The sequence below is a fragment of the Grampus griseus genome, assembly GCF_964374135.1.
Source record: "Grampus griseus genome assembly, chromosome: X".
Lineage (NCBI taxonomy): Eukaryota > Metazoa > Chordata > Mammalia > Artiodactyla > Delphinidae > Grampus > Grampus griseus.
In genome coordinates this window covers 111,501,871-111,517,247 of record NC_138999.1, presented here as the reverse complement: position 1 = coordinate 111,517,247, position 15,377 = coordinate 111,501,871, and the positions used below count along the sequence as shown (strand labels likewise).

Sequence of the window (15,377 nt, the reverse complement as noted above, 5' to 3'; positions counted from 1 at the left end):
TTGTAGCTTCAGTGGGCCTGAACGTAACATCACCAGCACTGATAAGCCATCATTCAGCTGGCTGCAGACCCAAGCCTCTCCGCATGACCGACACCAGCTCTTTCCCAGAGAAAGCTTGGTGGCGATCAATCTCAAAAACATCATGCTAAGTGAAAGAAACTAGTCACAAAAGACTATATATTGTACAATTACACATATATGAAATTTCCAAAAACTGCAAAATCACAGTGAAAACGATCTGAGTCAGGGTTTGGGAGTAAAGATTGACTGCAAAGGGGCACAAAGGAACCTTTGTGGGGGGGTGATGGAATGTTCTAAAACTGAATCGTTGTGACAGTTGCACTATTGTATAACTTTACTAAAATTCATCAACGTGTACATGTAAAATAAGTGAATTTATTGTATGTAAATTATGCCTAAATAAAGCAGTTATGAAATACAGAAACAAAAAGAAATTTCAGTGGACTCAGGCAGTCCAAGCAGAAGGCTTCCATCTGTAATCCACTCAACCGACACATACACACACACAGGGAGGGGAAGGTCGACCCCACGCCTAGCACACACACGTGCGCGTCAGCATTCTAAAGCAACATTGGGGAAGCCAGATTAGGAAGGTGGGACTGGTTCTGAATGGAGATGTCCTCTCTGTCCCACAGATCTGTACCAGTGATGTAGAATGTCTCATGAGCAGACTCCAGCATACCTTCAAGCAGGAAATGACTGGAGTTGGAGCCAGTCTGGAGAAGAGATGGAAATTCTGTGGCTTTGAGGGCTTGAAACTGACCTGAATCCCTTTGCCTGACAACCTGGGATCCTGAAAATAAATGTGTGTTGGACAAGCTTAGAAAGTGATTTGTATTTTCAATGGTTTTCAAGTGGAAATTGCTTTAAATTTGTCAATTCATTCCTGGAATATCTTTTGACTTAAAATAAGGATCCTAGAGCAGCACCTCAAGCTACAGGCCCTGTAAAGAAATTGACTCAAACCTCAAGTGCTGTAACTTCCTCCTTTTCTGTCAATTGTTGTCTCTTTTTATTAGTAGTATTTAAAAAGGCCTGAGGCTACAGAGTATTTGGGGTGTTTTCAGTGTCTGTACTACTGTTGTAGACTTTAGTATTTTTTAAACACTGTTAACTGAAATGTTTTGATGATTTATATGTGATTTGTGTTTCAGAACTTCTCTTCACATTAATGTTGCTACTGGTGAGAGGAATGAAAGGAGCACTAGGGACTCCATAACTGACATTGTCTTTCCAATTCCCAGTAGGCCAGTAAGTGAATAACATATCAGTGTCTGCTAGAAGGTGCTTGACCAGGTTCACCTTTTAAAAGACAAAGCATGGTTTGTGGCTTTTTACAAAATTACTGTGAACGAAAAGTTGACAAATGTTTCAAAGTTATTTTCTCTAATGTATCAGATAAAAGGTTTATTTCAGAATTTTTAAAAAACTAGATGTATTCACAGAAAGCAAGTGTCCAGTATGACTGGCAAGTGTATGTGGTATTCAGAGTCACCTTGTAAATAGCCTGCTTTTAAAGGAGGGCATGTTTAGTTTTCTATGAATTAAAACACACGTGTGTGCTCACAAACACACACACACACACACACACACACACATTAGCAGAAGGGATTTATTTTGATATGCTTCCCCTCTGGTCTTCTTACAAAGTCTGGTGGTCCCTTTTCTTCTGCTGTCAGTGTGTTGAATTGCAAACCATGTACTGCTGTAAATACTATGTTTACTTCATGCTGAATGTCGGCAAAGAGTTGATATGAGTATTAATAGAAAATTCCTGGTAATGAATAAATAGTAGGCTAGGGTGTGTGAAGCTTTGCACAAATAGGTCGGCTCCACCTAGAGTCCTGAGAACTGGGACTCCTGTAGTTCTGCAGTGCCCACCAGCAGATTACAATGGCAGAGTGTGCGTGGACCAGTCAGGAAGTCCTGGCTGATGGAAAAGAAATGGAAAGGATGAGAACTGGGGACTAATATCCTGAGGCAGAGATGGTCTTTTCTTCTGTGGTGTTGGTGGTGCTTGTAATAACATAAGCATGCCCTCCCTTGAGTCTTGATTGAAAATAAGAGAATGTACTAAGCAAAGTCAGTGAAGAGTATTTCACAAAAATACTTTGTAAATCACATGTCAGTAGTGTTCAAAGTTGTATTTTTAAAAGATAAATATTCCTTTTTTATACCTCAGTTTGGTGTCCTGTTTTGAATTGCTTGCTCTCTAAGTAATCCTTTAGTAAATCATCTCAATTTCTTCCTTTGAGTTACCAGAATATTGGAAGAAGATGCTAAATCTTCTGCTTTGACAGCTAGAAAACAGGATTCCACAGCAGCCCATTCATGCTGAAAGCTGGCTTCCCCCTAAGCAACCAGCTGTGGCACCAGCAGGAAGCGAGGGTTATTCTTACAGTAGCTTCCTCAATGAAGCATCGCTGTCATCAACGCTACAGAAGGCTTTGATTCATCAGTCTCAGGGGTCGTGCAATACCTTGTTTTAATAACACCTATGAAATAGGGGAAATTTGCCACTTAACAATTATTTCTTATTTAAATAAGTTAAATAAAATGCATTTAAAGCAACTGCCACACCCAGGCCCCTTGCTCTCCTTCACTTGATCTACTTGTAGTACAAATGCTCTCTTCCTATTATTCCTGCCAACTTAGTCCAGGTGTACTTCTCCCAGCCTGCTTGAATATACTAGTTGTAATGGTGAATTTTGTGTGTCAAGTTGGCTACACTGTAGTGCCCTGTTGCTTGGTTGAATACCAGTCTAGATGTTGCTGTGAAGGTATTTTTGAGATGTGATTAACATTTAAACCAGTAGACTTTGAGTAACATATCTTACCCTCCATAATGTGGGTGGGCCTCATCCAATCAGTTGTAAAAGACTGAAGTCCTCCAAGGAGAAAAGAACTGTGCCTCCAGATTGCTTTGGACTCAAAACTGCAGCATTAACGCCTGCCAGAATTTCCAGACTGCCAGCCAGCCCTGCAAAATGTCAAACTTTCCAGCACCCGAAATCACATCAGCCAATTCCTTAAAATAAATAAATAAATACATATATATATATATATTTATACACACACATATATACATATGTGTATACACATACATATATATACATATATATGTATGTATGTATATATGCATCCCATTGGTTCTGTTTCTTCAGAAAGTCCTAATGCACTAGTGCAGAGTTGTTCAAAATGTATAAAAATAGAGTATGGGGACATATGTATGCATATGGCTGATCCACTTTGGTGTACAACAGAAACTAACACAGTATTGTGAAGCAATTATACTCCAATAAAGATCTATTTTAAAAAAGAGTAAAGGAGAATGCTACAGCAGTGTTAAAAAAATAGAGTATGTTTGCATTATATTACATAATCAAATTGCAGCACATACCATCTCTCACAATCCTTTTCATTCACCATAGAAATCTATTAAAGAAGCTATTTTTTCCTTACAAATGCTATTTATTGTTCTGTTGTTCCTTCTGAATTTTGAAATTTTACTGTTTTGTTATTTTTAGGAGATACAGTAGTTAGATTTTTCCAGATAATAATGAATAGAAGCATTCTTTTATTTTACAAATGATTATTTCATCTCCCTTCCTAGTCCTGTGACATCACCAGTTCTGATTTTTTAATATTACCAAGTTGCTTGTTAAATGTCTTCAATGCAAATGGAAAAGTTAGTTTTCAGAGCAAATCTTGGACGCATATCTGTGTTCAAGTTATACAGTGTTTCATATTTAATTGTGCCCCAAAATGTATGCTTTTCATATAATGCAGAATAAACTATGTTACTTGAAAAGACAGCATAGATGTGCAAGACCTTTTGACTCACCTGGTAGGACTGGGTGAGCCCTTCGGATTCTTAGCTGTCTTGGACAGTCTATCAAAAAGACCTGGATTCACTTTTCACCACAACTGCTACCATCTACTGAGCAACTGTTATGCTCTCATGCTGCCTAAAGTCATTTACCACCTGTGGACACAATGGGAGCTTCCATTTTTTAAATTAAGGAGAAATAGTACCTTCCCCAGAGAGTGGTGGTCAAGATTCAATAAGATAGTACCTGAAAATTGCTCAGCCAGTGCCTCGCCCAGAGTGCATTCACAATAAAGAGTTATGACTTTATGATTATGGTTCAGTCAAAAGTAATTAAGAGTCGTGACCTTGCTTTCATTTTAAGAAAAATGTTTTTGTGTTCACACCTAGAATTGTGGGGCTACATCATGTTGCTAGGCCTCAAGAAAGGAAATTCAGCTGTTTAAACATATTCGGAACATTAACTGAGTCCCAGGCACTCTGCCAGACACTGTGGTATACAAGAACCTAGGGGCAGGACAGGAATAAAGACGCAGACGTAGAGAATGGACTTGAGGACATGGGGAGGGGGAAGGGTAAGCTGGGACGAAGTGAGACAGTGGCATGGACATATATACACTACCAAACGTAAAATAGCTAGCTAGTGGGAAGCAGCCACATAGCACAGGGAGATCAGTTCGGTGCTTTGTGACCACCTAGAGGGATGGGATAGGGAGGGTGGGAGGGAGATGCAAGAGGGAGGGGATAGGGGGATATATGTGTATGTATATCTAATTCACTTTGTTATGCAGCAGCAACTAACACAACAATGTAAAGCAATTATACTCCAATAAAGATGTAAAAAAGAAAAAAAGGAGCAGGGCTGGCCCTTGCCCTCAGGGAGCTAGAAGGGTAGGCTTTAACACACTGAGCTTAAATTCTTCATCGTTTACTACAACTGTGAAACAAACGTAGATAGCACTTCCTTGTTTCAGCTGAGACTCTGAGTTGAGAAGTTCCTAAAAGGCAGAGATAAGATTTGAATCTTGGTCTGCCCAACTGAAAACTCAAAACTTTCTAATGGCCCAGTATCTTATTTAACCTCCATATCAACCCAATTGCTAAGAATTATTATAAACCCTACGTTGTATTCAATACATTCACATGCCATTATAGAGAACCTGGTATGTACAAGCCTTGGTCCTAGAAATTCAAAAGGCAACAAAGTATGACCTCTTCCTTCAAGAGTGGACACTCTGGTGGGGATGCCTGCTAAATGACACAGTCATGTACAAGGTTCTGCAGGAGGGACATCAAGGAAGGCTTCACAAATGTCAGGAAGTGTGAAATATGGTAAGAAGAGAAAACAGGCTCAGAAAGGTTAAACATCTAGTATGTGACAAAGTCTAGGATTTGAGCCCAATCTGCCTGGCTTCAATTTATTCTCTATCATACCGTGGTCCCCAAGGCCACTTTCTAACACTGTCACTTAACCTCTCTGAGCCTTTGTTTTTTCATCTATAAAGTGGAAATCTAAGTGTACTTCCCTCAAAGGGTCATTTAAGAGGCTTTGCTCAGTGCAAAGTGCCCGGTACTAACTATGCTTGGCAAAATACATACTCAATAAGGAGCTATAATAATTATTCAACTAATAATCATATTAACAATGCTTTAATGACACCAGAGCTACCTTTCCAGTATTGGGAATCCCATAGGGCCACAGGTAACTCAAAAGAAGAATGAGACTGGCTGGTTCAGAAAAATTCAGGAGGTTTTACTGAACGATGCTCCATCAGAGGTAAGTAATGCCTGGCCCAAGCCTGACATAGGGAAGAAACTTCCTTCTGCTGTCTTACGATACAGTCTCCAGTAACCTTCCAATTTTACCCCTCCTATCACAGGACAGACCACATGTCATAAACAAGGCGGCCAGAGGGGCCTTAATCTTCTTTCCCATATCCCAAGATCCATAACACCATTCCATTCTTCCAGTTTGGCAGGAAGCTTTGAAGATCTCAGCTTGCCTAAATTTTCTATCTGGGTGGAAGATCTCAAAGGCATACTGAAGCAATTGCTTAGGGCAACAGAAGGAAGGAAAAGGAATTGATCACACACAAGTACAAGCGTTCAAGGCTGTATAACCTTATGGAGATGATCTCAGATCTTGGGTAGAAAATGGATGCAGGACATAAGAAAGAGTGTTCTTTACCTAACTGTGCTCACTCCAAGTCTGTTTGAATATTAGATTACCCTAAAATTGATAGATCTCTGGGGCATCAGACCTCTGCAACCTTACTCCTCAACAAATACCTCATATTGTGCTTCAAAGTGTTTTCAAACCAACTCTGTACACAGACATTATGTCATCTGATCTTCACAACACCCTGCAGGGGCAGATGGTTCCCTCCCCATTATTGCCATGAAGGAAAACAAGTCTCAGAAAGAGAAAAGCCATACCCCAGGTCACACAGCTACGTGGATGGTGGAGCTGGAGTGAGAATGCAGGACTCCTCTGAGTCCTCCCAATTTCCACCACCCTTCAGAGCCTCTGCCTTGTATGGCTGAGAGAGTATAAAGGAGGGGTTCTTAGTTTTTGGTGCCATGTACCCCTTGGGAAATCTGGTGAAGCCTGTGAACTCTCTATCAGAATAACATTTTTAAATACATGAAATAAAATACAAAGGAAACCAACTGTATTGAAATAATACCGTTATCAAAACACATGTGTGACATAGTAGCATATGTGCTCCTATAACACATTAAATAGCAACGTGCAATGACAGGTCTAATAACTACTATAATTCTGAAGTAGATAAACATAAATATTTCAAAAAATCTGCAATAACTTGTGATACGATAATATCTGTGATACTTGTGAAAAAGTCACAGGTCCTGCTAATACTTCTGTACTTTGTTCACCTACATTTATAATGGAAGAAAACTCTAAACTTCAGTTAGAGGTTAGTGAAAATCTAAACGTATTTTTTCCATCCAAATTCACACACTTCCTAAGTTCTTCCCACAGTCTCTAGGTTAAGAAAAGAAACTCCTGATAGAGGAGGTTGATGAAATATAAAGTGAGAGCACCCAAAGTGGCACCAGGATTAGTTTCATTAAATATATTAATGTTTATAAATTAGAACAGTGCCCATCACATAGTAGCAATAAATTTTACAAATGATAGAGATACTGATTTTTTTGTACATTTTGAAATGGTGAAATTCTAAGTCAATACAAAACTGGCAGGAGAGTCCCACAAGTCTGTATTTCTGGGTGAAGAAGTGACAGATGAGCTTCAATGTGAGCAAACACAAAGTACTGCATTTAGGAGAAAATGAGACAACTGCTATTCACAAGATGTTAGTCTCCAAACCATCAGTTCTGGCAAAGGAAAGGGATCTGGGAGTTGTTGGAGAGAAGTCCAGTGTGTGGTTGGAATCATAAAAAGACAACAAATTCTAAACACGTTAAAAAATAGAAACAAAATATAAGACATTATCTTATTCCCATTTTTTTAAAAAAGTTTTGTACCCACACCAGTAAAACAGTTTGTTTCCATGTGGCTGGACCTCAAGACATGAAATTCAACATTTCAATTCAAACGTTGCTCAAGTGCTTATTCTGTCCAAGACATTCTACCAGCAATAGGGGATGCAAGGATGAATATGAGAGTGTACCTGTCCTTGAGGAGTTTGAAGGAGGAGCTCTAAGAATCAAGATTAGTGGGTTTTAATACATGAACGAAATATGTTCTACCCAGTGGACCAGAACCATATAGTCCAAGAGAGAAAAACCTGGAATGTTGAATTCAGTGTTTTTCACATAATAAGCTCCTTCACCCTCCCCTCTCCCGCTCCCTCTCCCTCTGCCTCTCTCTTTCCCGCTGTCTTTCACTCACTCACTCACACACACATACACACACACACACACATATACACACACAGAAGCGTGTGCAGCACTTAGCAACACCGGTATTACAAGCAATCATGCTTTGTTTATTCAGCAATAGAAGACGTTGAGGTATTTAAATGAGTTTACCAGATAACTGAAACATGCCCCTTCCAGTACCAACCTTTTTAAAAAATCAATTTAAATGAAAACATTTCTAAGATGTTTTACATCCGTTCCCATACTGTTAAACAGAGGGTTCTTGATCTGTCCTGACCTTGCTGTGATGACTCCATATCAAATGACTCAATGACTATTAACTAAAAATGTTAGTTATGAGAAAACTACTGAGAAAGAATATTCTTCCACTAACTCAACTACACATGGAACAATGAAAGGGCTGATTCCCTGATAAACATCCTTGCTCATTAAATGGCTAAAACCAGCCTCCAGCAGCCATAACTAGCTATGCTAACCCAGGCTCACCATTCTAGAAATGCTGGGGCTAAGAGCTGCTCGTGGGACCACTAGCAGGGACATTACTCTGAATCTCAATGGTCTGGAGGGCTAAAGGTGCCTGCCCCCTCTGCTGACCTAACAGCCCGTGGAAAAGGACACAGTATTGTCTCACTATTCTCCAACCTCTGCCCAAATATGCTAGTGAGAAATACTACCATGAAATGGACATTTGGTTTATCAGACAGCTAAGTCACGAGAATTGGACTCCCCGGTTCTGTCACTGGCCCTGAGACCTTAGGCAAGTCACTCAGCCTCTGGGTCCCATGAGTGGGACAGCAAGAGAGAGGATGCTGGCATTGCTGGCTACATTTTTCTTGCTTGCTCACCTAATAGAACCAAGTAGGGCCATGATAGGGTCCATCAGACTGTGGCAGCCCAGGTTGATGAGCATTGTGTTCTGGCCAGTGTTCAGAAAGTGAATCTGCACTGTTATCAACTTGGCGAGCCAGAGACAGTGCAGGGCCTGTGGCAGCGAGAGTCCTGAGGGACAAAGGTGGAAGAAGCCACAGGTAGAGACACTTCATTGCCACCATCTCCCATGTGAACCCTCTAGCAACTGTATTCACCCCTTCTTCCCCCAGTTGGCCCATGACTCCCTCCTCCTTCACTTGGAAGGGCACAGAGACAAAATAAAATCATACCTACTGCAGACACCAAGCCCCAAGGCCAGTCTGGAATGACTCTCTATGGTTACCTTAGCATAACTCTGCTCTGCTGCATCCAGCATCAGAGTCAGAGCCTCTAGCAGCAGCTGCTTCAGCTAGTGTGCAACCTTGAGTCTGTCCTCTGCAGTGGAGTAAAGGAGGCTTGTTGAGTCTGTCTGACCCCCAAAGCAGGCTGTTCTCACCCCAGTCACTCGTAGTGACAGAGGGCTGGAATAGAAGCATCCCAGCTCACGTTCACAGGGAAGCAGGTATATCTCACTCACGTAAAGGCTATTGGTCCAGAAGTGCACACTTCGGAGATTGAGCGGCCCCTCTGGTTCTTCATTTCTCTCTGAAACATCAGGACAGGCTTACACGCATCAAGATACACATTGATTCCTGATAGATGTTACCCTGAATTTACAGGCTATAGATCCCAACAGATACAAATGCCTTCCAAGTCCCCCTCCCATCTCTTACCTACCCATCTGGTCCCTGCTGAGTGACTAATACACATGTCAGCTTCTAAGAGCCAATCTCATAGGTTCTTGCCCTTCTTAGCCTTAATAAGCTTCCTTCCCTGGCCAGAGCAGCACTGCACTGAGGGTGTGCTCTACTCACCACAGGGCTGAGACTCAGCCAATTTCAGTTGGATGCAGGCAGCTGCCTCATGCTTCTCATTGTCCCTAGGGCATCAGCATTTGATGGAGTCAAGCAAAGCTGTCCTCAGTGTACCGTTCTGCTCAGGAGAAAAGGGACTATGCCAATGCCTCAACCAGGGACTGCAAAGCAGACAGGATTGGCTGAGTCCCCTGGTCCTGAAAGTTCCTTAAAATCTCCCCCAAAAGGAAAAAGCTAAGCGAAAATGAAAATGAATACAAAAGTTTATACTATCCCCCAATATTCATAGCAGCACTATTTACAATAGCCAAGACATGGAAACAACCTAAGTGTCCATCAACAGGTGGATGGGTAAAGGAGTTGTGATACACACACACACACACACACACACACACACACACACACACACACACTGAAATACTACGCAGCCATAAAAAGGAATGAAATTTTGCCATTTGCAGCAACATCGATGGGCTTGGAGGGCATTATGCTAAGTGAAGTAAGTCAGACAGAGAAAGACAAATACTGTATGATGTCACTTATATGTGGAATCTAAAAAATACAACGAACTAGTGAATATACCAAAAAAGAAGGAGACTCACAGATACAGAGAATAAACTAGTGGTTACCTGTGGGGAGTGGGGGGAGGGGCAATATAGGGGTGAGGGAGTGAGAGGTACAAACTATTGGGTGTAAGATAGGCTCAAAAATGTATTGTACAACACGGAGAATACAGCCAATATTTTGCAATAACTGTAAATGGAAAGTAACCTTTAAAACTATAAAAATAATAAAATTTTAATGGAGGCCATAAGATATATCACTCAAAACTGAAAGTTTTAAGAGTGGCAGCATTGCCACTATTAATTTTGATGAGACACAAGGCCTAGACTTAGACTTTCCAGGCAAAATGAGATGCTTGACCCCTTAAGGGAGCCAGTTTGAGTTGTGTGTTGTGGTAATAATTAGGTAAAATATCTTAACTGATATTTAGAATTAAGTAATCCAAATGCAACTATATTTCAACTGGTATGTCTATAAATACAATGTAGGAAAGATAAGAGTTGAGGACTTAGATGTGAAGTTCTTAATTAAATAGAAGTTCTCATTAAAAAAAATTATGTTATCCTGAGCATAAGGAAATAGGCACACCCTCTCTGCTGGTGGGAGTGTGAACAGTAAAACCTTTCAGAAGGGAGAAGACTTTAAAAGTGTAGTCATATGTTATTCTAACAATTTCACTTCTAGAAATATATCCCTTAAAAATGGCAGAGAAAAGTGCTAAGATGAATGTAAGAAGGATATTTAATGACAAATAATTAGAAACAATCCAGATGAGCAAAATTAGGGCTAAGAGAATACCATATAGCCATTAAAACTGATGTCAATTTCAGAAATATTCATGATACGTTTATTGTTAAGTGAGAAAAGCAGTCTATGTCATATCTGCACAGCATGATGTAAGTTTTGTTTAAAATATGTAAATATATATGTATATACGTTTGTGGATACGTGCAAAGAAAAGGGTGACACCAAATTGTTTGCGGTGCTTGTCTCCAGATGGTAGATAGACACAGAGGGATTTTTTTTCTGTGTTGTTCTGTTGTCCAAGTGTCTTATATTGAATATGCATTACTTCTGTAATCAGAAAAAAGTTATTAAAAGAATATTTAAATGTGGAAGCAAGAAAAAGTTATTAGATTGTACAGTAACAGAGGTTCTAAGCCTACAGTTTAGGGTTTCCATCTTCTTCCTTCTAGCAGTCATCTAGCCCTTCTCTCCCTGGAGGTGTATCTGTTTTCAGATTAAATATCTTCTCCTTCTTTTTCCTGTTTGATTCTTACCTGGAGTAGGTTAGGAACCATATCATTAAGTCTGTAAACAACTTAAAATAAGAGACAATTGAGTAAAGACCTGAAAGTTAAATCAGAGAAAATCACTGATTTATGACTCAAATTTTTTCACCCAATTCTGTAACCTTCATATCCACTCCATTTCATATCACACCTAAAGGCAATATCTTTAACCTGGCATTCAGGGACCTTCATGTTTTGGCCAAAGACTTCATTTCTAATCTTATTTCTCACTTCTGCCACCCTTCACATACCCTACTTAAGCCTAACTGAACTCCCTGTGCTTCCCTCTACATCCCAAGTCCAAATACTACCCATTCTTCAAGTCCCAGCTCAAATGCTACTTCCTCCATTAAGCCCTCCTGGATTCCCCTGACTCACTTCCCATATCTGAATGACCTCTCCCTTCTTTGAGCTCCCAAGAACCCTTTATCTGTACCTCCAAAGTAAGACTTAACCACTGTCTACCCTGTAGTATGATCATGTACCTATCATCCTCCCTGCAAGGACCATATTTGATTCCTTCCTTCCTTCATTCATTCACTCAGTAAATATTTATGGAGAATCTACTACATTCTGACAACCTATCTAGGCATTGATTATGCAACAGTAACTTGTATTTTCAAAGGCTTATTCTGGATGCTAAGTGAAAAGTAGAGTATAAGTGGTAAGGGAGGAAATAGGGAGACCAGTTGGAGGCTATTGCAGTTATCCAGGTGAGAAACAAATAAAGGTAGTTTTGAAACACAGTGGTAGAATTGGAACTAATGTGAAATGGAAAGATTCCAGGTATAATCTGAAGATGCAAAATAACTGAATATATGATATAAGGGAAAGAGTAGAATAAGGAATGAAGCTTCTTGGCCTGAGCAACTGGAATTTACTGAGATGGGGGAGATTGTCGAGGAGTAGATTTGGGAAGGAAGATCAGATTTGGATGTGTTAACTTTGAGATGCCTATATCTCTTTAAGGTAGAAATCTCAGGCAGGCAGTTGGACAAAGGAATCTGAAGGTCAGAAGAAATCCAAGATGAGGATATACAATTGAAATCATCAGCTTTTAGATGGCATTTAAAGTCTTGAAATTAAATGAGATCACTAAGGGAATGACTGAGGTCCAAGGACTGAGCCCAAGAGAACTCTAAAGTTAAAGGGTCAGGGATATAAAAAAAATCAGCAAGTGATACTGAAAAGGAACATTGAAAACCAAGAGAGTGTAGCATCCTAGAAGCCAAGTGAAGAAAGTATATGAATGAAGAAAGAGTGAATGTTTCAAATGCTGAAGTCAAGTCAAGCAATGTGAGAACTGACCACTGGACTTAGCAATGTGAAGGGCACTGTAGTTTCAGTGGGCATGGGAGCAAAAGCCTGACTGGAGGGGGTTTAGGAAAGAATGAGAAGATGGGTCTGAAGCTAAAAGGAAAATCGAGTCAAGAGAGGATTTTTTTAAGATAGAAAAGTGACAATATTATTGCCTCCTGTTGAAAATAATCAAGAAGATAGGGGAAATGGTCAATAAATGAATTTCAAAAAGGTAGGAAGTGAACTAGAGAGAAGGAAAGAAAAAATAAAAGAAGAAAAGGACAAGTGAAAAGAAGGGAGGCAGCAAGGGTGAGAGCCAGAGAGCATTAAACTTTTAAAGTTGGTAGAAAAGGTAATCTTGTCCATCAGGACTCTTTCTCTTGCCTAGGGATGACTGTAGGGCACTTGAACTGGTCTCAGCAAGGGAGATTTAGAGAAATGCTATAAGGATTTACTTTATAATGTTAAGAGAAGCTGACTGCAAAGGTACAAGTCCTGACTTTTCGACCTTGGGCAAGCTATTCAGTCTTCCCATGCCTCAATTTCCTCATCTGTAAAATGGGGATGATAACATTATCTTTCTCATAGGGTTGTTATAAGGCTTAAATAAATTACTTATAGTGCTTGGAGCATGATGTACACGTGAGCTATCATCATCACTCTCTCAGAGAATCAAAGGCCAGGAATCCCCCTGGGCCTCAGAAACGACTGAACTTGAGCCACAGGATGAGCCAGGCCTCATAAAAAGAAGAGGCTGAGAAGTCCCACAATCTGCAGTCAGCAAGCTGGAGACCCAGGAGAGCCAGTGGTGTAGTTCCAGTTTGAGTCCAAAGGTCTGAGAATCAGGAGAACTAATGGTGAAACTTCTAGTCTGAGTCTGAAGGGCTGAGATCCAGGAGAGCCAATGGTGTAGTTCCAGTCTGAAAACAAGCAGGCCTGACACCCAGAAAGAGCTAATGTTTCCATTTGAGTCCAAAGACAATAAAAATCCATCCAATGTCCCAGTTCAAAGGCAGTCAGGCAGGAGAAATTGTCTCTTACTTGCAGGAGGGCCAGCCTTTTTGGTCTACTCAGATGTTTAACTGATTAGATGGGGCCCACCCACATTAGGGAGGGCAATCTGCTTTACTCAGTCTGCTAATTCAAACGTTAATCTCATCCAGAAACACTCTCACAGACACACCCAGAAATAATGTTTAGCCAAATATCTGGGCACTCTGTGGCCCAGTAAAATGGACACATAAATAAAATTAGCCATCACAGTAAGCTATCACTGCAAACCTTCCTAGTATAAAGCAACTCGACTGGATTGATGCTAAGTGCTTACACTTCAAGTTTCTCCATTATTTCAAGTTGTATATAGTTTTATATTTATTATAAGTTCACTAGCAAAAGCATTATTTTTACAATTCCATTATTTGATCTAAGCAGATACTGAGAAACATACAGCCTCTAAGTTGGGTTGGCCCCTGATCCTACATTACTACAAGTCAAAATGACCTTTCCTTTATTGTCTCATTGAGGCCTGGCTCACAGACATTGGTCACTCAGGCTTGAATAATGCCTTCATTTATTCATTCATTCACTCACTCATCAAATTGATCACCTACGTGCCTACCACAGTTCTGGCAACTAGAAATACAGCAGTCAACAAATGTATATTTTTTATATATATATATATATATATATATATATATATATAAATAAAATATACAAACATATATATAATATTATATATAATATAAATAATGTTGGATGATGATATATGTTATATAAAACTAAAGCAGGGAATACTCCTAAAGATGAGAGAATACACCATGCTGATAGGGGAGGGGCATTCCTCCAGAGGGAACAGCTAATACAAAAGCTCTGAGACAAGAAGTTACCTGGTGTGTTTGAGGAACATAAAGGCAGAGTGAGTGAGGGGGACATTACTAAGAGATGAGGTCAGAGAGTTAACTGGAGGAGAGGGGGCAGATCATGTTGGACCTTATAGACCCTGACGGCCTTTGGTGAGATGAGGAGCATTGGGGAGTTTTGAGTGGAGGAGAGCGTGATCTAGCCTACCCGTTAAAAGAATCGTTCTGAAATCTTCACTGAGAATGCACTGCGGGGGTGACGGAGGTGGGGGAAACAGGAACACCAGTGAGCAAGCTATTGCAGTAATCCAAAAGAGGGATGATGACAGCTTCAGGGTGATAGCATTGGAGTCCAAGAGTGGTCAAGTACAGGAGATATGTAGATATTGAAGTTGGAACCATCAGGAGTTCCTGATGGATTCGTTGTGAGGTGTCAGACAAAGAGAGGAGTCAAGGGTGACTCAAGGTTTTCAGCCTGAGCAACTGGTAGGATGGAGAGCCATCTCTTGAGATGGGGAAGACCATGGGATGAGCAGATTTGAGGGGAAATTCCATTTTTGACCTATTAAGTTTGCGACATCTACTACATATCCAAGTGAAAATGTTAAGTAGGTAGATATATAAATCTGGAGTTCAGAGGAGAGGTCTGTGCTAGAAATATCAGTTTGGAGTTGTTGGCATATAGATCATATTTAAAGATATAATACTGGATGAAATCACAAAGAGAGCGGGCATTGATAGAGAAGAAATTCAAAAACTAAGCCTTAGGGCACCCCAATATTAACAAACTGGGAAGGTGAGTAGGAAATTACAAAGGAGGCTGCGAAGGAGCAGACAGCAATGGAGGAGGAAACCATTTTAA

At 40.2% G+C, this 15,377-nt stretch overlaps 1 protein-coding gene across 4 annotated transcripts in view; it reads left to right on the top strand.

Moving 5' to 3' along the window:
• ENOX2 (ecto-NOX disulfide-thiol exchanger 2) overlaps nucleotides 1-2,224 on the top strand; it is a 283,434-nt gene extending 281,210 nt beyond the window's left edge. For all 4 annotated transcript variants that reach the window (XM_082681777.1, XM_082681774.1, XM_082681776.1 and 1 more), the window contains one exon: nucleotides 657-2,224. In XM_082681777.1, coding sequence (XP_082537903.1) covers nucleotides 657-788 — 132 coding nt within the window. In that variant the 3' untranslated portion in view covers nucleotides 789-2,224. The remainder of the gene's footprint in view (nucleotides 1-656) is intronic.
• The last annotated feature ends 13,153 nt before the right edge of the window (nucleotides 2,225-15,377 follow it).